General features: G+C 47.3%; 1 protein-coding gene across 1 annotated transcript in view; it reads right to left on the bottom strand.

Moving 5' to 3' along the window:
• Nucleotides 1-22523, bottom strand: part of LOC109909410 (neurobeachin-like) — a 322523-nt gene that overhangs the window by 51409 nt on the left and 248591 nt on the right. Inside the window, 4 exon segments of the mRNA XM_031795281.1 lie at nt 6126-6238; nt 14404-14519; nt 18162-18264; nt 18512-18629. Coding sequence (XP_031651141.1) covers nt 6126-6238; nt 14404-14519; nt 18162-18264; nt 18512-18629 — 450 coding nt within the window.

Genomic DNA, 22523 nt, shown 5'->3' with positions numbered 1-22523 from the left:
GGATATAGGGCCCTGGTCAAAAGTTGTGCACTACAGTACATAGGGAATAGGTTGCCATATGGGACCCCTTCCGTGGCTGGTTATTGGAGTAGAATATTGACAACAAACCTTCTCCTCGACCATTCCTTTAACACACAGTAATCACCAACTACCTATTATCAGGTGATTATGTAAATACAGGACATGATAAGGAGACAATAAAAACAAGTGCTTTAGAAAGATCTGCATTTAGCTCCTTCTAAGTTCACTCCCATAAATAACACCTGACCTAGTGATACCTACCTCCACCACCAAACAAGACATGATCAAACCTAGCTGCTGGATTATAGGGCTGTCACATGCTACACTAGATAAACCACTCATCACATTTAATTAGGATCATTCTCTGACTGCAGAGAGTAGAGACCCCAAAGTGGAGGATCCAAGAGGAGCGTGTGTGTATGTGTGTATGTGAGTGTGTGAAACGCAGAGAAAAAGAGAGTTCTGCAGTTAGTGTGGTAATATCTAGGCTAACTCCCAAGGAGACACACATACTGCATTTTATATTTCAAAGGAAATTACATCATAGTACAGTGCAGGAGAAGTCAAACTTGTTTTCTCTCTGGGCTTGTCAGAAGAAGCATCTTGAACAGATACAATCTAGTTCTTCAGAGTTCTTCGTTCGGGTGGTTTCTCTCATGGTATAAGTTTTCTGAAGTTTGGTAGCAGTCTATAAAACACTGATACAGTAAAGGGTGATATGCATGACTAGCACCACTAAATCTCCAGAGTCTATGAGAGTTTGGCTGCACAGCTAGCTAGCTGCATTGCTAACCTTTGCTACGACAAAACCTTTGTTAACTCTCTTTGTTAACTCTTAACATCAATAGGATTTGCTACTAGTAACTAAGCAGAGAAGGCAAATTAATGTAACGACCCTTCCCTAGTTATGACCTAGAGACGGGAGAGGGAGTATACGGAACAGAGGGAGTATACGGAACAGTACCCCCTCCCCGACGCGCGGCTCCAGCCACAGGACGGCGTCAAAGGCGACGAACTCGGGGATCAGGAGCGGACCTGTCACCCCTGATGATGCGCGGGAACCTATCACACCAGCTGAGGTGCAGGAACCTATCACACCAGCTGAGGCGCGGGAACCTATCACACCAGCTGAGGCGCGGGAACCTATCACACCAGCTGAGGCGCAGGAACCTATCACACCAGCTGAGGCGCGGGAACCTATCACACCAGCTGAGGCACGGGAACCTGTCGAGTCAACTGGGGCATGGGAACCTGATAGACCGGCTGAGGCAGAGGAGCCTGGCGATCCGGCTGAGGCATGAGAACCTGACGAGCCAGTGGAAGCAGGGGAACCTGGCGATCCGGCAGAGGCATGAAAGCCTGACAAGCTGGCTGAGGCAGGGGAGCCTGGCGATCCGGCAGAGGCATGAAAGCCCGATGAGCCGGCTGAGCCAGCAATACTTATGTAAGAATGCTGTTCATTGACTACAGCTCAGCATTCAACACCATAGCACCATAGTACCCATAGTACCCTCCAAGCTCACCATTAAGCTTGAGACCCTGAGTCTCAACACCGCCCTGTGCAATTGAGTCCTGGTCAGTTTGTTATATCTGGAGTACTTCTCCTGTCCTATTCGGTGTCCTGTGTGAATCTAAGTGTGCGTTCTCTAATTCTCTCCTTCTCTCTTTCTTTCTCTCTCTCGGAGGACCTGAGCCCTAGGACCATGCCCCAGGATTACCTGACATGATGACTCCTTGCTGTCCCCAGTCCACCTGGCCATGCTGCTGTTCCAGTTTCAACTGACCTGAGCCCTAGGACCATGCCCCAGGACTACCTGACATGATGACTCCTTGCTGTCCCCAGTCCACCTGGCCATGCTGCTGCTCCAGTTTCAACTTCCACCTGACTGTGCTGCTGCTCCAGTTTCAACTGTTCTGCCTTATTATTATTCGACCATGCTGGTCATTTATGAACATTTGAACATCTTGGCCATGTTCTGTTATAATCTCCACCCGGCACAGCCAGAAGAGGACTGGCCACCCCACATAGCCTGGTTCCTCTCTAGGTTTCTTCCTAGGTTTTGGCCTTTCTAGGGAGTTTTTCCTAGCCACCGTGCTTCTACACCTGCATTGCTTGCTGTTTGGGGTTTTAGGCTGGGTTTCTGTACAGCACTTTGAGATATCAGCTGATGTACGAAGGGCTATATAAATCAATTTGATTTGATTTGATTTGGACTTCCTGACGGGCTGCCCCCAGGTTGCAAACTCGTCCCCTGTATGAGAGTCGTACCAGCACCCACTTTTCTTAAATATAAAGATACCAAAACCGTACCGTGGCTCACAAACTGTGATACATACCGAACCGTGGGCCCACTGTACTGTTGCATCCTTACTGCCTACATACAGACTTGAAATCATTGGCCACTTTAATAAATGGGAACACTAGTCACTTTAATAATGCTACTTTAATAAGGTTTACATATCTTGCATTACTCATCTCATATGTATATACTGTATTCTATACTATCTATTGCATCTTAGCCGATGCTGCTCTGACATTGCTAATCCATATATTTATATGTTCTTATTCCAATCCTTACTTAGATTTGTGTGTATTAAGTATTTGTTGTGGAATTGTTAGATATTACTTGTTAGATATTGCTGCACTGTTGGAACTAGAAGCACAAGCATTTCGCTATACTCATAATAACATCTGCTAACCATGTGTACATGACCAATACAATTTGATTTTAAATAAATGTTTTGCCTCATCAATATACACACAATGCCCCATAATGATAAAGTAAAAACAGGTTTTTAGAAATGTTTGCAAATGTATTAAAAATGTAAAACAGAAATACCTTATTTACATAAGTATTCAGACCCTTTGCTATGAGACTCGAAATTGAGCTCAGGTGCATCCTGTTTCCATTGATCAACCTTCAGATGTTTCTACAACTTGATTGGAGTCCACGTGTGGTAAATTCAATTGATTGGACATGATTTGGAAAGGCACACACCTGTCTATATAAGGTCCCAAAGTTGACAGTGCATGTCAGAGCAAAAACCAAGCCATGAGGTCGAAGGAATTGGCCGTAGAGCTCTGAGACAGGGTTGTGTCAAGGCACAGATCTGGGGAAAGGTACCAAAAAATTTGGGAACACAGTGGCCTCCATCATTCTTAAATGGAAGAAGTTTGGAACCACCAATGCTCTTCTTAGAGCTGGCCGCCTGGCCAAACTGAGGAATCGGGTGAGAAGGGCCTTGGTCAGGGACATGACTAAGAACCCGATGGTCACTCTGACAGAGTTCCTCTGTGGGGATTGGAGAACCTTCCAGAAGGACAACCATCTCTGCTGCATCCACCAATCAGGCCTTTATGGTAGAGTGGCCAGACGGAAGCCACTCAGTAAAAAACACATGACAGCAGTTTTCCAAAAGGCACCTAAAGGACTCAGACCATGAGAAACACGATTTTCTGGTCTCATGAAACCAAGATTGAACTCTTCTGCCTGAATACCAAGCATCACGTCTGGAGGAAACCTGGAGCAAATTCCTAAAAACCTGGAGCAAATTCCTAAAAACCTGTTTTCACTTTGTCATTATGGGGTATTATGTTTAGATTGCTGAGGCAAACAATTTATTTAATCCATTTTAGAATAAGGCTGTAACGTAACAAAATGTGGAAAAGTCAAGGGGTCTGAATACTTTCTGAAGGCACTGTATATATGCACACATATGTGCACACTAAAGTCCTGTGTGGCTCAGTTGATAGAGCATGGTGTTTGCAATGCCAGAGTTGTGGGTTTGATTCCCACCAGTATAAAAAAAAGTCTGCTAAATGACCTAAATGTAAATATAATTTCTCTTCCAAGTGAGCTAGCTTTGGAGCCATCGAAAACGTGAAGGGCTCTGGTTCATAAGGCCGCGGGTCCGAAGACCAGTATGGACAAGCTCCCTCTCCATTTCATAACGGTAGCTACGAGGTAAAGTAGATCAGGTACATATGTCTGCTGTCACTTCACAGCTTTGGCTGTTTCTCCCTGAGAGAAGTTTTGACAGAGTCACTTCCTATCAGAAACACACAAAAACAGGTAGAACAACAGCCATGATAAACCTCTAGATTGTTAAGCAGAACACGCTCAGTATGCCTTCATATAGGATTATCAGCGTTTCCACTCCATCAACTAACAGCTATGAGGAGATGAGCTTCCCTTTCCCATCAGCCACCTGTCAGTCACCAGGAAATAATCATTAAAACCTAATGAACCGCTCCACCACACCACTGTACCGCTGACATGGAGGGTGTGTGTGTATGGTTGGGTGTGTTTGTGTGTCTCCCTGTGATCTGACAGTAGGAATGCGCCACTGTGGCCCTGAGGCAGAGAACACTCTGTTCAGTTGGATTTAACACGGATGACTGGCTGGCTGATCAGCAGGTAAATTTCAGGTGTGTGAGAGGATTAAGTGGCATATCATCCAGGAGCTAAAGGACATTTAGCCTGCCGGTACTGGCACCCACTTCCTGATTGGTAGTCACGTGACCCCATGGTGTGAGCAGCTGAGTCAGAGGACAAAATATCACTGGATCGTTGCTTCCCAAATGGAACCGTATTCCCTACATAGTGCACTACTTTTGACCAGCACCCTATAGGGCTCTGGTCAAAAGTAGAGCACTATATAGGACATAGGGTGCCATTTGGGATGCACAGATGTTTTAGTGGTTTGGTGGTTTTACATGACTCAGAACACTTACAGTCTCTCTCTCTCCGAGTTCCTCCCTATTTCCTCTCTCCCCTGCTCTTTGTCTAATCTGATTATATGTGTGAGAACTCAAGCCCCTTCATTCCAGTTCAATTCGCTTTCTGGTACATCTGGAGGTAGGAACCCTGGGGTTGGAGGTGTGTGTGAGCCCTGGGGTTCCAAGGACAACTGTCAGGAGAGAGAGGCCTGTGAACTCAAGGTAATGAAGGCAGCTCAGCCTGTAAACAGCATGGGAGGATGTCACTGGAATACATTACAATACATAACTGTCTCCACAGGCCAGAGGGCTCGGGCTCTCTCTCTCACACATGCACACACACACCTGGCTGTGTACAGACTGAATCTGCCACAGGGTTACATTAGCTAAAACGACAGCAGGAAGACACAGGAAAGTTGTGTGTCTTACTGTAGACCTGCTGCCAGAGTGAACACTGGATCACCAACAGGGCTGAGTAGAAATATTCACACAGTGACTTTCTAGACTGGCTGGGTGAAACTGCTATGAACCAGGTGGAGAGGAGACTACCCTTATAGACATCTGTTAGGAGGGAAGTGTATTCACTGACATCCGTACACATACCTACCAGGGTGCTTTAGTTGGAGTTATTTCTTGTTTTCATTGTGAGTTCAACAACCTCTCTCATTTCCATACCCTCCTTCCCCCCTTCCTGCTTTTCCTTCCCTCCCTGCCTACCTAATTGTCCCTCTGCTTTCTCCCTAGCAAACACTTGTCTGGGATCTGAGGTGAAAATGTATATTTTCACATTTGTGAAAACGGAGCTCAGAGAGAGTCAGGGAGTCGGCACTTTGAGGAAGAGCGGGAACCGGGGAAGGAGGGTGTGACAGAGTGAGAGAGAAGGAAAGCTCAGACAGGAATGCGATTGTTTTCAGGTCAGTGAGTCTGTGAGTTGACAGAGCGAGAGAGAGCGAGAGAGAGCGAGAGAGAGCGAGAGAGAGCGAGAGAGCGCTGCTAGGAAGTTAAACAGGGACAGAAGCCCTCATCATACAGACACTTATTAAAACTCTCCTACTTTTGATAGTTGAGGACAGTACCATGCCAAACAGAGCAAAGACACGAGAACATTCAGTTTATGTGCTGAGGTGATACAGTACCAAACAGAGTGGAGACACTTAGGATGTTAAACTATCAGCTCCTTCTCTACATTCCAGCGCTGGGTTCAGACTGAGCACATGATGTCTGCATTATGATGTCTGCATTATTTCCCAGTCAAGATGGCTTTCTCTTCCAGCCTGCATGGGCCTTAATATGGAAATCCCCCTGCCGACTGAGACCCTCACCCCTCCTGTCCTTACCCCTCCTCCCCAGTTTCCCCCATCGTTCCTCTCCTGAATGACAGTACCTTGGAGAGATCTCTGAAGTTGCCCGGCAGGGTGAGGTCCAGCTCCTCGGACTCATAGTTGGTGAGAACCCAGGGAAACACTGGGTACTGGTTCAGATCATTGTAGGTCCTCCCTACAGACCGACAGACAGACAGAGAGAGAGACAGACAGAGATCTGTTAGAGAAGTTCTGTGAGCGGAAAGAGGAGGGGATGAGGTGGGGCGGGGGAGGATGTATGAGGGGGAGAACTGCAGGGCGCATGGGGAGAACTGCGGGGTACACACGAGGCTTAGGTTACTTTGGGGACCCAGCATGCAACATTCCAGTAGAGCATTCCATCAGACTCCTCTCAGGCCAGCTTCCTGTTTCTGACAGACTAACTTCCTGTCTGGGGGGGTGACACCACCGCTAAAATAGTCCTCACTCTGCTCTCTGTGGGGAGGCATTAGTATGGGAGCAGTGTGTGTGTGTGTGTGTTTGCCTCTGACCCTATTATGGGGGCTGAGTCACTGGCTTACTAGTGCTCTCCCATGCCGTCCCTAAGAGGGGTGCATCAGGTCGTGCCAGGGTTTTTTCGCTAAACTCGAATTGAGGAGGTTGAGTCACTGACTTTATCTTCTTGTTCGGTCTTGTGCCCCCCTCGGGCTCGTGTGGTGGGGGAGATCTTCGTGGGCTATACTTTGCCTTGTCTCAGGGAAGTAGCAGTGCGTGGGTAAAATCACTGGTAAAGCCAAGCCAGGGAAAAAATGCCATATTACAACCTATGTGCTGTGATAATTGCATTGTTTGCTCTATAACCTGTTAGTTCGAATGCCTTGACACTGTGATATATAAGCCTAAAGGCAGAGACAATAAAAATACACAGTGGTAGAATAAATTCATCACAAAACCAGAGAGCAACATCTGTCCGACATTTTCGGACTACTAAACAACTATTGATGTAGAACACCGGAAAGTTAGCGCAAAGTTGCATAGAAAACAGGAGCTGCCTCCACTATTTCAGCACATCATCAAAACACATATGCTTAGTCTCAGCTCGCTGGTCACCATAGCAGCACCCACCTGTAGTACGCGCTCCAGCAGGTATATCTCTCTGGTCACCCCCAAAACCAATTCCTTCTTTGGCCGCCTCTCCTTCCAGTTCTCTGCTGCCAATGACTGGAACAAACTACAAAAATCTCTAAAACTGGAAACATCTCCCTCACTAGCTTTTAGCACCAGCTGTCAGAGCAGCTCACAGATTACTGCACCTGTACGTAGCCCATCTATAATTTAGCCCAAACAACTACCACTTCCCCTACTGTATTTATATATTTATTTTGCTCCTTTGCACCCCATTATTTCTATTTCTACCTTGCACATTCTTCCACTGCAAATCTACCTTTCCAGTGTTTTACTTGCTATATTGTATTTACTTTGCCACCATGGCCTTTTTTTTGCCTTTACCTCCCTTATCTCACCTCATTTGCTCACATTGTATATAGACTTATTTTTCTATTATATTATTGACTGTATGCTTGTTTTACTCCATGTGTAACTCTGTGTTGTTGTATTTGTCGAACTGCTTTGCTTTATCTTGACCAGGTCGCAATTGTAAATGAGAACTTGTTCTCAACCTACCTGGTTAAATAAAGGTGTTCTCAACCTACCTGGTTAAATAAAGGTGTTCTCAACCTACCTGGTTAAATAAAGGTGTTCTCAACCTACCTGGTTAAATAAAGGTGTTCTCAACCTACCTGGTTAAATAAAGGTGTTCTCAACCTACCTGGTTAAATAAAGGTGAAAAAAAACATTTAAAAAAGAATACAGTGACAACTAAAAGGTCCAATCAACCTAAGCAAAATATAATGTGTATGTCCATAGTACTGATTTGTGTGTGTGTGTGTGCATGAGTGTATGAGTGTGTTGACTCACCCTACTTGTAGAAAAACGCCAATGCCATCCTCCTCTCTTTCATGTTTCTGAAATGGTCTATGACGCTGTCATACAGTACACGCTTTTAGTTTTTGTTGTCCTTGACTATTTGGCTAAAATGCTTGCTTGCTAGCCTAACTTCCTTTCATGGGCAACGATTAACCAGCTAGTTAACATTAGCCTTCTACATCTAGCTACATATTGAACTTCCATCCTCTCAGGCCAGGGGCACAATGTATGAATTTGTGGTTGAGTCAGAATCGCCATTATAATCATTGGCCAGTATGGAGAATTAAGTAAAACCAAGTCCAAATCCCCATCTCCGTTCATGGCTAATTTAAGAAAGGGCCCATTTTTGCTAGCTATCTAGCCACTGGAAGACAATAACACGATGAGATGCAACAATTACATATTTTTCTGTCAATGACCTTTGGCTGTATGTGATGTGATTGGTGTGAAGCCAAATCCAAACTGGCTTCCCTTGACACTTTTTTTTGGTGCGCCAGGACCATTCACAGTTGAGCTCACTCAGTTTAGCTCAACGGTGATTGGCTATTTTTATCAAGGAAGGCCAAATCCTTGGTGGCTTCCCTTGCATTCAATGCTACGGGCGGCAACAATATCCTACTCTTTTTGACCAGACCATCTATCAGATAGATGGGCTACACATACAGAGACAGAGAGGCGCTGAGAGACGATATATCAATTATTATATATTTATTTGGTCAATTCATGAATTGATGATGCCTAGCTTCCCTTGGCATATCCTGCCTGGTTGGCCATGTCAGGGGGTATCGTCGGACGGGGCACACAGTGTTCCCCGACCCCCACTGTCTCAGTCACCAGTAGCTATGCTGAAATAGTCTATGTACCAGGGGGCTAGGGTCAGTCTGTCCTATCTGGGGTAATTCTCCTGTCTTATCTGGTGTACTGTGTGATCTTAAGTATGCTCCCTCTAATTCTCCCATCTCTCTCTCTCCCCTCCCGGAGAACCTGTGCCTTAAGACCATGCTTCAGTACTACCCTGGCCTGGCAACTCCTGGCTCTGCCTGTCTCCAGTCCACCTGGTCGTGCTGCTGATCCAGTTTCTGCTGTTCTGCCTGCGGCTATGGAACCCTGACCTGTTCACCGGACCTGCTACCTTATCCTGAACCTACTGTTTCGACCCCCTCTATCCCTCTATCTACCACACCTGCTGTCTCGACCTGAATGCTCGGCTATGAAAAGCCAACTGACATTTACTCCTGAGGTGCTGACCTGTTGCACCTTCTATAACCAATGTGATTATTATTTGACCCTGTTGGTCATCTATCAACATTTGAACATCTTGAAGAACAATCTAGCCTTAATGGCCATGTACTCTTATAATCTCCACCAGCACAGCCAGAAGAGGACTGGACAGCCTCTCAGATCCTCTCTAGGTTTCTTCCTAGGTTCCTGCCTTTCTAGGGAGTTTTTCCTAGCCACCGTGCTCTTTGGGGTTTTAGTCTGGGTTTCTGTACAGCACTTTGTGACATCCACTGATGTAATAAGGGCATTATAAATCAATGGGATTGATGATTGATTGACTGTGTGTCTGTGTGTTGGTGTGCTCTTCCTTTCTCTGCATGATCCTGATGAGTATATTAGGCCAGTCTGGTGTTGGGGTTCAACGTTTCTTATACGGAAGGAAACCAAATTAAACGGGGAGGGACCTACCTGAATTTGACCAATAGAAACTCTCGTTTTGCTCGGTTTGCTTCTGTTTGTTTTGTAAACGGTCTCCGTAATGAAAGTGTCCATGGTTAGGAGCAAAGGGTGTGTGTGTGTGTGTAGTGTGTATGTGTACATGTAGTGTTTATATGTAGTGTGTGTAGCGTGTATGTGTAGTGTGTATATGTTGTGTGTATATGTAGTGTGTATGTAGTGTGTATATGTAGTGTGTGTATGTAGTGTGTGTGTACATGTAGTATGTGTATGTAGTGTGTGTAGGTAGTGTGTGTGTACTGTGTATATGTAGTGTGTGTAGTGAAAATATGTAGTGTGTGTGTAGTGTGTATATGTAGTGTGTGCAGTGTGTATATGTAGTGTGTGCAGTGTGTATATGTAGTGTGTGCAGTGTGTATATGTAGTGTGTGCAGTGTGTATATGTAGTGTGTGCAGTGTGTATATGTAGTGTGTGCAGTGTGTATATGTAGTGTGTGCAGTGTGTATATGTAGTATGTGTAGTGTGTATATGTAGTGTGTGCAGTGTGTATATGTAGTGTGTGCAGTGTGTATATGTAGTGTGTGCAGTGTGTATATGTAGTGTGTGCAGTGTGTATATGTAGTGTGTGCAGTGTGTATATGTAGTGTGTGCAGTGTGTATATGTAGTGTGTGCAGTGTGTATATGTAGTGTGTGCAGTGTGTATATGTAGTGTGTGCAGTGTGTATATGTAGTGTGTGCAGTGTGTATATGTAGTGTGTGCAGTGTGTATATGTAGTGTGTGCATGTAGTGTGTGCAGTGTATATGTAGTGTGTGCAGTGTGTATATGTAGTGTGTGCAGTGTGTATATGTAGTGTGTGCAGTGTGTATATGTAGTGTGTGCAGTGTGTATATGTAGTGTGTGCAGTGTGTATATGTAGTATGTGCAGTGTGTATATGTAGTGTGTGCAGTGTGTATATGTAGTATGTGTAGTGTGTATATTTATTCTGTATTATATATGTAATTACAGAGATATAGAACTGTTCTCCTGGTCACCGTGTTGTCATTGAACACGCCTGATGTGACACCGCCAGGCTAACCTCCTGATTGGACAGCCGTTGGAGGTTACCATGGATACCTCAGTCATGGCGGTGCCCACATGCAGCTGTACTGAGGGTTGCCAGATGTGAGAGCTTAGTTTTCCTCTTCAGGAAAATGGTTTTGATGGTTTTCAGATGGAACCCTAACTCAGCCATGAGAACCACGAGGAGCTCCTCAACCGTCCAAGTCGCCACAAGTCCTCTCTAATTTCACACTGCTATGGACTGGTCCAATCAGAAGACACTGCTATGGGCTGTCCAATAAGTAAGCACTGTTATGGGCTGGTCCAATCAGAAGACACTAATATGAGCTGGTCCAATCAGAGAACAGAACTATGGGTGTGATGGTGTGATATCAACAACTGATTATAGAGCAGTATTACACACTAGCAGAAAACCCACAACAGCCAGTCAAACAGGAGACAGGAGACCACCATCAACCTCCCACTCTCCCAGCATGCTAGCCTCCCATCCTCCCACCCTCCCAGCATCCTTGCCTCCCATCCTCCCAGCCCCCAGCTCCCAAGCCTCCCATCCTCTGAGCCCCCTAGCCTCCCAGACCCCTAGCCTCCCATCTTCCCATCCTCACTGCCCCTAGCCTCCCAACCGCCCAACCCTCTAGCCTCCCAGACCTCTAGCCTCCCAGACCCCTAGCCTCCCAACCTTCCATCCCCCCAGCTCCCTAACCTCTCATCCTCTGATCCCTCTAGCCTTCCATCCTCCCAGCCCCCTAGCCTCCAAACCTCGCAGCCCCCTAAACTCCCAGCCACCTAGCCTCCATTCCCCCTAACCCCCTAGCCTCTCTGCAATGTTCTGCTCTTTCACCAAACTACCAGCCTCCGATAGCTTCTCAAACTTCTAGCTTCCCTGCTCTACAATGTTCTGATCTGTCCCCAACCTCTTGGCTCTGTGTGCCCCTGGGGGCTACTCTTACTTCCTCTGACAGAAACATGTCATACCCAAATGATAATGTATGATTAGGACACAGTAGTTCCCACAGCAAATAAGATGACTGCTGAGTGTTTAATGTAGTTTAATCTAAGCCCCAAACCTCCCGTCCTCCCAGCCCCCGAGCCTCCCCATCCTTCCAGCCCCTAGCCACCCACCCCTAGCCTCCCAGCTCCATCCCAGCCTCCCATCTTCCCAGCCCCCTAGCCTCCCATTCTCCCAGCCCCATCCCAGCCTCCCATCCTCCCAGCCCCATCCCAGCCTCCCATCTTACCAGCCCCCTAGCCTCCCATCCTCCCAGCCCCCTAGCCTCCCAGCCCCCTAGACTCCCATCCTCCCAGCCCCTAGCCTCCCATCCTCCCAGCCCCCTAGCCTCCCAGCCCCCTAGCCTCCCATCCTCCAAGCCCCTAGCCACCCACCCCCTAGCCTCCCAGCCCCATCCCAGCCTCCCATCCTCCCAGCCCCCTAGCCTCCCAGCCCCCTAGCCTCCCATCCTGCAAGCCCCTAGCCACCCACCCCCTAGCCTCCCAGCCCCATCCCAGCCTCCCATCCTCCCAGCCCCTAGCCTCCCATCCTCCAAGCCCCTAGCCACCCACCCCCTAGCCTCCCAGTCCCATCCCAGCCTCCCATCTTCCCAGCCCCCTATCCTCCCATCCTCCCAGCCCCCTAGCCTCCCATCCTCCCAGCCCCCTAGCCTCACATCCTCCCAGCCCCCTAGACTCCCATCCTCTGTGTGCCTCTGGGGGCTACTCTTACTTCCTCTGACAGAAACATGTCATACCCAAATTATAATGTACTTGATTAGGACACAAAAGTTCCCACAGCAAATAAGATGGCTGCTGAGTGTTTAACGTAGTTTAATGGAAGGGTGGTTCTCCTGCTGCTGTGATGTATAGATAGAATTAGAATTATTAGGGTTAGATCTGGGTGTTGTGAATGGTACATTATGATGCTGGGTTAGGGTTAGAGTGGTTAATGCGATTTTAAGTCACTCTGGACAACAGCGTCTGAAAAATGACCAACATGTAAATGTAGATACAATATGATATGATAGTGGGTTAGGGTAAGGGCAGGTGTTATGGATGCTACAGATCTAAAATCGCACCCATGCCCCGGGGTGATCCACACAGCTAATTCCCAGAGCTACTTTGACAGACTGCATGTCACAAGACTGCATTAGCCCACTGAGCTTAAGCTCGAACATTAGCTTGGAGAGTTAACGGTGTGAGTAGATTTACCACGGTTGTAGCCTGTTCCTGTTCTGGGGTGATGGTGTAGGAGGGAGAGGGGGTCCTGTGTGTGAGGGTGTATGGAGGAGACAGGGGTGAGGGTGTAAGAGTGTAGGGGCGGGATAGGGATGGTAGTGTGGTGTGGGTAGATGTTCCAGTGGTATTGTAGGGTGGTGGTGTAGGGAAAGACGGGTGAGGGGTGTGAGGTGGGTGCGAGGTTATAGGGAGGAGATGCGTTGTGGGTAGAGTCCCAGCCTGTTCTGAAGTGTCAGGATGATACCCACACACAACACACACTCTGACATGTCAGAATGTTAATAACAGTAGAATAGTGTTTAATTAGAAGAGCACTGGCTGCATGTTAACACCTTTTGGCCTCCCTTCCTCCTCCAGCACCCCTCCTCCTCTTGCCTCCATCTCCCTCCTGTCTTCCACCCAAACTCCCCTGACACCTCCGGCAGCTTAGGTCATTACCACACATTTTTTATGAATTTCCACCATGTTTTTCTGTCTGCCGTACATCTAATTAGATGACAATAACATATCGAACTCACGACACAGATAAATATAAATATGCATGAATCTGCAGCGAGCGAGGGATGTGACACCTCTCAGAGAGGAGTGGTGCAGCAGGCGCTCTCGTCTTCTAGTTAGTCACAGTTCAGAGGCGACAAAGAGGCACGCACGCACACACACACACGCACGCACACACACACACACACACACACACCACACGCACGCACACCCACACACACACCCACACACACACACACACACACACACCCACACACACACACACACACACACACACACACACACACACACACACACACACACACGCACGCACACACGCACGCACACACGCACACGCACCCACACGCACGCGCACGCACGCACGCACACACACACGCACACCCACCCACCCACCCACCCACCCACGCACGCACCCACACGCACACACACGCACGCACACGCACACACACACAACCCCTAATTATCCTGGAGGATGTGTGATCTGCAATAGTCTTGCTTCCTTTTTCCTTATTTTCTTGCTTCAAATAAGTCAGTCATATTCCTCCACATGAACAGTGAAGTAAGGCTACCTACATTACGAACAGTACTACTGTTTAGGAGTGAACTGAACACTGAAGAGAGCATCTGACTCCTTAAACAAAGACAACTTACCTGTAGGTCCTGGCTGGGGTGTTTTAACAGCCAGTCAACAACAACAAACACTACATTCATCATGGTAGAATAATAGATGATGAGATTTTGGGTATGGAGAGAAGAGGTGATCGGCTCAATACAACAACATGGATCCATCAAAGATGAGGGGGAGAGGGCATAGGAGAGAGGGAGAAAGGGAGAGGAGGGAAAAGAGGAGAGAGGAGGAGACTGAGAAAGGAGAGAGGAGGAAAAAGGGAGGAGAAGGGATGCTGACCTGCGACGGTGTTGAGGAACATGAGGTACTCGAAGTTGGAGATCTCCCTCCTCTGCCAGCGCTGGGTCATGTTAGACGACTTGAAGAGCTGCCGGGGCGTCGCCATGGAGATACGCCTGCACAACAACAGAGGAATAAACACCTTAGGCTGTGTCCAAAATGGAACCCTTTTCCCTATTTATTGCACTACTTTTGACCAGGAATCATTCATACCAATGAGGTTTAAGTAAGAGGTTCGTAAGTGTACTCAAGAAACCGAAGTGCACAACCAGAAACACATAGACCAGCTAAAGACCAAAACTACCAGACACGCATTCATTCAGTGAGAACTCAGAGCAGCACACACTGGCACCGCGTCACAGCTTCATCAGCATGTGAGACCTAAGCATTCTTCAGCCATGACCGACGTGTCAGAGTCGTGCAGGCCTTGAAGTGACTTCAACTCAACACATGGGGAGAATCAAAAGTTGGATGGAGGCTGTTTCTAAAAGACCTAACACTACAATGGCTAACAATACTAGCTAACACTAGTCAATACCTAACATTAGCTCATAGCTAACACTAGCCGATAGCTAACACTAACTGAAAGCTAACGCTAACCAATCGCTAACACTAGCTGATAGCTAACACTAGCTAACAACAGAGAGCTAACACTAGCCAATCAACGGCTAACACTAGCTAACTGATTGCTAACAATAGATGTGTGTTTTGTGGTACTTAATGACAGGGTGTAGGTATGGTAAAGGGTCTGTCCTCCGTCTCCTTCTGTGTATTTTACTGTGCGGTCAGGAAGGCAGGCAGGCTGCAGCTCTGTGCTACAGAGACTTAACCCAGAGAATTAGATCAGTTCAGTCAGGGTCAATGAAAACTCATTCCAATGATGGGAGCAATGGGATTCACTTCCTGTTGAACGCGGAACGATGGAGAGCTCGGTTTGTTGTTTTGGAACGTTTGCTCTTTTGAAAGTGTATTAAAAGGTTTCTTAGTAACTAGTTACTTTTTGAGTTTGGTCCTGCAATGCAGTTGCATCAGTTGCTGGGACTGCTACTCTCCGTGATCCTGCCGACCAAGGCCGGGTCTAAGTACTTATTTGGCGTAACAGTTAGCCTAGCTGCTAGCTAGTGGGGTTTTCCTGACGGCTTGAATGCAGCCCACGATGCAGTTAGCCATTGTAGCTGGGACCACGGATTGTCCCGGGCTTGTGGCTGGCTAGAACCCTGCTGTTTATTGTTGTTTTCAATCTTCCCTGTGACTTATCCTGTCTGGAAATGCGATGAGTAACAGCGTAACCTCTGATTCTACCATGACAAAGACCAAAGCCGGCGGGAGTACCGTTGAGGACAGTGGTGTCTATCTATCACAGGTGAAGGATCTTTCAAACAAACGAAAATAGTTCTACAAGCAGTTGTTACAACAACAGAAAATAGCTTTAAGTGTCCAAATACTGGTAGAGTCAACTAATTAAAGAAAGGACGACCTGACCAGAGATGTCCAAGACCAGAGGAACAGTTTGTAGTTCTCCCAGGGTCAGCTATGAGTTTAAACAGGAGAACGGCAAGATGACAGCAATCTGTAAATCATTGAGAGAGTACATCAGTTCTATATGTGAATCCATGATAACAATGACGGAGAAATCAGATTATCTTGAGGGACAATCAAGGTGGAACAACATGGTTGTGGACGGAATTGCAGAATCTCCACATAAGACCTGGATGGAGTCTGAGAACAAAGTGGGGGAAATGATCTTGGAGAAACTGAAGATGCACCACAGGAAGGTTGAGGTGGAGCACGCCCACAGAATTGGAAAACCCATCACCGGCACAGGTGACAGGCCCAGGCCGATAGTGGTGAAGTTCCTGAGGTTCAAGGACAAGGTAGCCCTTCTGGAAGGAGCAAAGAACTTGAGGGGAATGTATATCTTCCTCAACGAGGACAATCCTGAAGCTGTGCGCAGAAGAGGAAATCCCAGCCATGAAAGCTGCCAGAGAGCGTGGGGATATTGCTTACATCCGCTATGACAGGATCATTGTCAACAATATTATCTCTATCTCTGATAAGCTACCCAGGAAAGGGCTGAAAATAGCCCATAGTAATATACTGTATGTAGCCTTAGAAATAAGGATAATGAAATCAATAACTTGCTAACATCAGATAACATTTGTATATTAGCCATTTCTGAGACTCATATAGATAATTAATTTGATGACACAGCATATACAAGGCTATAACATCTGTAGAAGAGACAGAAATGCTAATGGGGGAGGTGTTGCTCTATATATTCAGAGCCATATCCCTGTAATTCATAGAGAAGATCTCATGTCAAGTGTTATTGAAGTGTTGTGGTTGCAGGTTCACCTGGAACATCTAAAGCCTTTTCTTTTGGGGTGTTGCTATAGGCCACCAAGTGATAACAGTCAGTAACTAAATAATATCTGTGAACTGCTTGATAGTGTATGTGATGTAAACAGAGAGGTCTACTTTCTTGGGGACCTGAATATTGACTGGTTTTCAAGCTGTCCTCTCAAGAGGAATCTTCTCACTGTAACCAGTGCCTGTAATCTTGTTCCGGTTATTAATCAACCTACCAGGGTGTTTACAAACACTACAGGAACAAGATCATCCACATGTATTGATCATATTTCTACTAATATTGTAGAACTAAAGCTTTAGCCGTACCTATTGGATGCAGTGATCACAATATAGTGGCTATAGTCAGGAAAAAAAGTTCCAAAAGCTGGGCCTAAAATTGTGTATAAGATATCATACAAAAGAACAAGCTGAGGAGACTAAATTACTTGGTGTTACCTTAGATTGTAAACTGCCATGGTCAGAACATATAGATTCAATGGTTGTAAAGAGGGGAAGAGGTCATTCTGTAGTAAAGAGATGCTCTGCTTTTTTGACACCACACTCCAAAAAGTCCTGCAGGCTCTAGTTTTGTTTTGGAAATACCTAGTTAAGCTGAAGCTGGCCCAGATCAGAGCGGCACGTCTTGCTCTTCATTGCAGTCAGAGGGGTAATATAAATACTATGACTGACTGCATCACTTGTTCTTTTAATAAGAAACATTCATGTGTTGAAAAGTCTCAATTATTTGCATAATCAATTTATACACAGCTCTGACACACACACTTACCCCACCAGACATGCCACCAGGGGGCTTTTCACAGTCCCCAAATTCAGAACAAATTCAAGAAACCGTACAGTATTATATAGAGCCATTATTGCATGGAACTCTGTTCCGTCTCATATTGCTCAAATAAACAGCAAACCTGGTTACAGAAAACAGATGAAGCAACACCTCACTGCACAACGCCTCTCCTCTATTTGACCTATTTGATAGTGTGTGTATGTATTGATATGTAGACTACATGTGCCTTTTTTAAATTGATGTAGTTCTGTCCTTAAGCTGTTCTTGTCTATTAATGTTCTGTATTATGTCATGTTTTGTGTGGACCTCTGAAACAGTACAAAAATGTCTCTGCTGTAGGCAGGGTCAGCTGCTGGCAGGGACAGTTCCACTCTCCACAACACAAAGGAGGTAGATGGGGAGACTAACAATACACACCCTGCTAAATGATATGGACACAATGCACCCCATAATACTACTCTGGAGCCAGTATTGCAAAGGCCAAATACAAAACAAAATGTTTCATGAGCTAAACATTTAAGTGTGTGTGTGTGTGTGTGTGTGTGTGTGTGTGTGTGTGTGTGTGTGTGTGTGTGTGTGTGTGTGTGTGTGTGTGTGTGTTAGTTACCTGGCTTGTGGTAGGCCATAGCTGGTTCCCACTCCGACCCTGGGTAGACTGTAGACCACCTTCTTCACTGTTGCCTGGTCTGGGAAGTTAAACATCACTGACGCTGGGAGGAGAGATAACAAAACGTGATTAATAACAATTCTCAACACTATGTTAAAGTGGTTAAGAGAAGCAGTTTATTATATATCATCTTCAGAATGCAAACAGGACACATCTGAGACCAGAGTGTGGCTGTGTACAAAATGGCACACTATTCTCTATGTAGTGCACTATGGGCTCTAGTCCAAAGTAGTGTACTATATAGGGAATAGGGTGGCATTTGGGACGTAGTGAGTGTGTGTGATGCTTACTCCTGTTGGCCATGAAGACCTCCAGGCCAGTGTTCTGGAGCAGGTATCGCCTGGAGAAGACCGCTCTGATCTCACTGAACATCCACTTACCATGCAGACCCTCTGAGTACGCCAGGACCTGCAGAGAGGAGAGGAAAAGAGAGGAGGAAAGGAACACGAGGGGAAAGAGACCAGACAAATGGTTTACATTGTGACAAACACAGGTTGTAGACTGTTGCAACTAGGTTGTAGACTTCCATTGTCTCTAAATATTCTATTTCCCAGATTCACCTCTGTCTTTAATATCTTTTTCAGGTGGTCTGCAACACGCAACCAGGGTGTAAAAAAACAGGAAGAACAGGCCTCTGGGTTACACACATCAATACCAACACCAGACGAGGAGAGACAGAGAGGAGAGGGGAGAGAAGGATCATTAGTGTGCAGCACCTCTGGGACAGCAGGTCTACTGAGGGAGTTTAAGAGAGGCCTCCGTGACAGGTGAAAAAAATCCCCCTAACACACCTCCCGCTCTCCCTCCTTCCAACACTGTCTGAGCACTTGGTGCGGCCTAGTCTCCCCAGGTTACAATCACACACATTCCCATCCTATCAGTGTAGCTGGACACAGACAGAGACATGAGAACCACCCAGGGCGGGGTGCGAGAGAGAACAGGTGAAACACAACACACAGAGAGGGGATGTAGCTCGAGCCTGACTGACAGTCCAGGGGGGGAACTAGGGAGGGAGGCAGAGTGAGATGTTGGGCTGGGGATGTTAGGTCCAATGCTAATGCTCATTTAAAACAGTGGCAAGCAGGAGTAGAGTAGGAGAGGACAGGAAGAGGAGAGGGTAGGAGAGGACAGGAAGAGGAGAGGGTAGGAGAGGACAGGAAGAGGAGAGGGTAGGAGAGGGGAGAAGAGGAGAGGGTAGGAGAGGACAGGAAGAGGAGAGGGTAGGAGAGGACAGGAAGAGGATGGGGTAGGAGAGGACAGGAAGAGGAGAGGGTAGGAGAGGACAGGAAGAGGAGAGGGGAGAAGAGGGGAGAAGAGGGTAGGAGAGGACAGGAAGAGGAGAGGGTAGGAGAGGACAGGAAGAGGAGAGGGGAGAAGAGGTGAGGGTAGTAGAGGACAGGAAGAGGAGAGGGTAGGAGAGGGGAGAAGAGGAGAGGGTAGGAGAGGACAGGAAGAGGAGAGGGTAGGAGAGGACAGGAAGAGGATAGGGTAGGAGAGGACAGGAAGAGGAGAGGAGAGGAGTGAGGCAGCGGTGCATTTCTCCTTGGAATAGCTGTGGCTCGACCTCCCTGCCACATCAAAGTCTCTGGAGCTCAATTAGAAGTGGACTAGATGGAGAGAAGTGGAGTGAAGGGCAGAAGGTGGCAGGTTTTAGGGAGCGAGGGACTGAGAAGTGGAGGGTGCGAGGGAGGGAGAGGTGGGGGGAGGGGTGGTGGCATCTCTGCTTTTCCTTCCTGTGCTGCCCCAGGTTGACAAATCAGCCACCCCAGGCTCTAACAGTTGTCATAGAGACAGACTGCCTGCTCAGAGAACATTTGTAGTAGGGAGCAGCTGAGGAGGAGGAGAGGAAAGATGGAGAGAGGGAGAGATGGGAGGAGATGGAGAAAGGGAAAGGTGGAGAGATGGGAAGAGATGGAAAAAGGGAGAGGTGGAGGGATGGGGGAGATGGAGAAAGGGAGAGATGGGGGGAATGGAGAAAGGGAGAGATGGGGGAGATGGAGAAAGGGAGAGATGGGGGGGAATGGAGAAAGGGAGAGATGGGGGAGATGGAGAAAGGGAGACTTGGAGAGATGGGGGAGATGGAGAAAGGGAGAGATGGGGGGATGGAGAAAGGGAGACTTGGAGAGATGGGGGAGATGGAGAAGGGGAGAGATGGGGGGATGGAGAAGGGGAGAGATGGGGGGATGGAGAAGGGGAGAGATGGGGGATAGAGAAAGGGAGAGGTGGGGGAGATGGAGAGAAGGAGCAGTAGAGAGAAGGAAAGATAGATGAATGGAGAGATTGTGAACAGATCAGGATGAAGAAAGATGAGGAAAATTAGGAAAATTACAAGAGAATACTATTACAATGCATGGCATGATCAACCTTACATTAAAAACTACTGAAGAGGCTGTGTCTACATGGATGTATTACCCCTTCCTGGTTCCTCTTGTCTGTTGCTATAACTGGGAACAGAGAGCATGCAGGCCAGGCCAGGCCACAGGGTTAAAGACAGACAGTGCAGGCCAGAGGCCTCACCAGCAACAAAACCCAGGCTAAAAAGCCTCCGCTTCAAACAGCCCACATCAAAACATTATGTCAGAACAACAAAGCCTTGACTTAAACCAACAAGCAGCGAGGGGCCCCTGCAGATTGGAGGCTTGACAAAGCCCAGAGAGAGAAGCAGCTGTAAGAAATGCCATTTAATGAACCTGTTTGCTGAAGCTGTCAAAGGTGTCAGAGCTGACGAGCGCTGGGGACACAGCCAGCCGGCCAGCCAGCCAGTCAGCCAGGCCCCAGACTGTCTTGCCTGCCAGATGGAGACTTCGGCCCTAATCTAATCAGCCCACCACCACGAAGGATGACCAAGGAGGACCAGGCCCCTCCAGATCCACCCCTTCTCCCCCTTACCCACCCCTACTCCCCCCTTGCCCAACCCACTACCCGCCTCATCACCTCCCCTGCTCTGCTCACAGGCTGTCACACTACAGGGGGATGGATGGGGAGGGGCTGGAGGCAGACAAGCCCAGCCTTTTGTTTCCATGCAGGCCCCCCCAGCCCCCCACCTCACACACATTAAGATCCCATGGTGCGTGTGTGCTGCTCTACTAGCTGGGTGGAGATCATACCTCTCCTATAATGACCATAATGCAATTGAACATTTCTGTCTTTGTTTCCTGTCCTTGTGTGATGTGACAGAGGGCGGATAGCTGCACTGAGCCTGTGGAACATCCCATCAGTGTGGAGAAATATTGTGACAGCTGAAATGAGGAGAGACATCGGTGACAGCAGTGCTTAGGCTGAAGGTCACATGGAATAACATACAGTAGAAAACATCACATAGAGGTAGAAGTCCCAAGCAGCAGGCGGTCTAAGTTTGTTCATTGGTCCTTTTAGCAATTATTCAGCATTTACCCGTATTGTCCTACGCTGTGTCTGACGTTAACCCCGTACTGTCCAGCGTGATTGAACAGTACGCATTTATATATTTATTTATTCATGTCAATGTGACTGACATTAATAAGTGTGTGTGCGTGCGTGTGTGCGAGTGTGTCAGTCAGTTCTGCTGAGATGGGGCCATAATAAGATGATTGAGTCAAGCCCCAAGCCAGCATGACTGATACAGTTATAAAGGAGAGGGGAGCAGAGTGACAACCTGCTATCATAGTAGATCCCTGTGTTCTCCCCTCACACAGCTAATAGAGTGACAACCTGCTATCATAGTAGATCCTCTGTGTTCTCTCCTCACACAGCTAATAGGCTTCTCCTGGGCTTTCTCCACAGCCCAGGAGATGAGAGAACAGATGAGGATGAGAGAGAAAGAGAGAGAGAGAGAGAGAGAGAGAAGGAGGGAGAGAGAGAGAGAGAAGGAGGGAGAGAGAGAGAAAGAGACAGAAGGAGAGAGAGAGAGAGAAGGAGGGAGAGAGAGAGAAAGAGACAGAAGGAGAGAGAGAGAGAGAGGGAAAGAAAGAAAGGAGGTGAGAGAGATAGAGAGAGAGGGAGAGATAGAGAAGGAGAGTGAGAGAAAGGAGAGAGAGAGAGAAAGGAGAGAGAAATAAAGAAAGGAGGTGAGAGAGATAGAGAGAGAGGGAGAGAGAGAGAGAGAGAGAATGGGAGAGAGAGAGAGAGAGAAGGGGAAAGAGAGAGAGAGAGGAGAAAGAGAGAGAGAGAGAGAGAGAGAGAGGAGAGAGAGAAAGAGAGAGGAGAGAGAGAAAGAGAGAGGAGAGAGAGAGGGGAGAAAGAGAGAGAGCGGAGAGAGAGAGAAAGAGAGAGAGAGGAGAGAGAGAGAAAGCGAGAGAGGAGAGAGAGAGAGAAAGAAAGAAG

Source organism: Oncorhynchus kisutch, linkage group LG18 (assembly GCF_002021735.2).
Source record: "Oncorhynchus kisutch isolate 150728-3 linkage group LG18, Okis_V2, whole genome shotgun sequence".
Classification (NCBI taxonomy): domain Eukaryota; kingdom Metazoa; phylum Chordata; class Actinopteri; order Salmoniformes; family Salmonidae; genus Oncorhynchus; species Oncorhynchus kisutch.
This window is presented reverse-complemented; position numbering and strand designations above follow the sequence as displayed.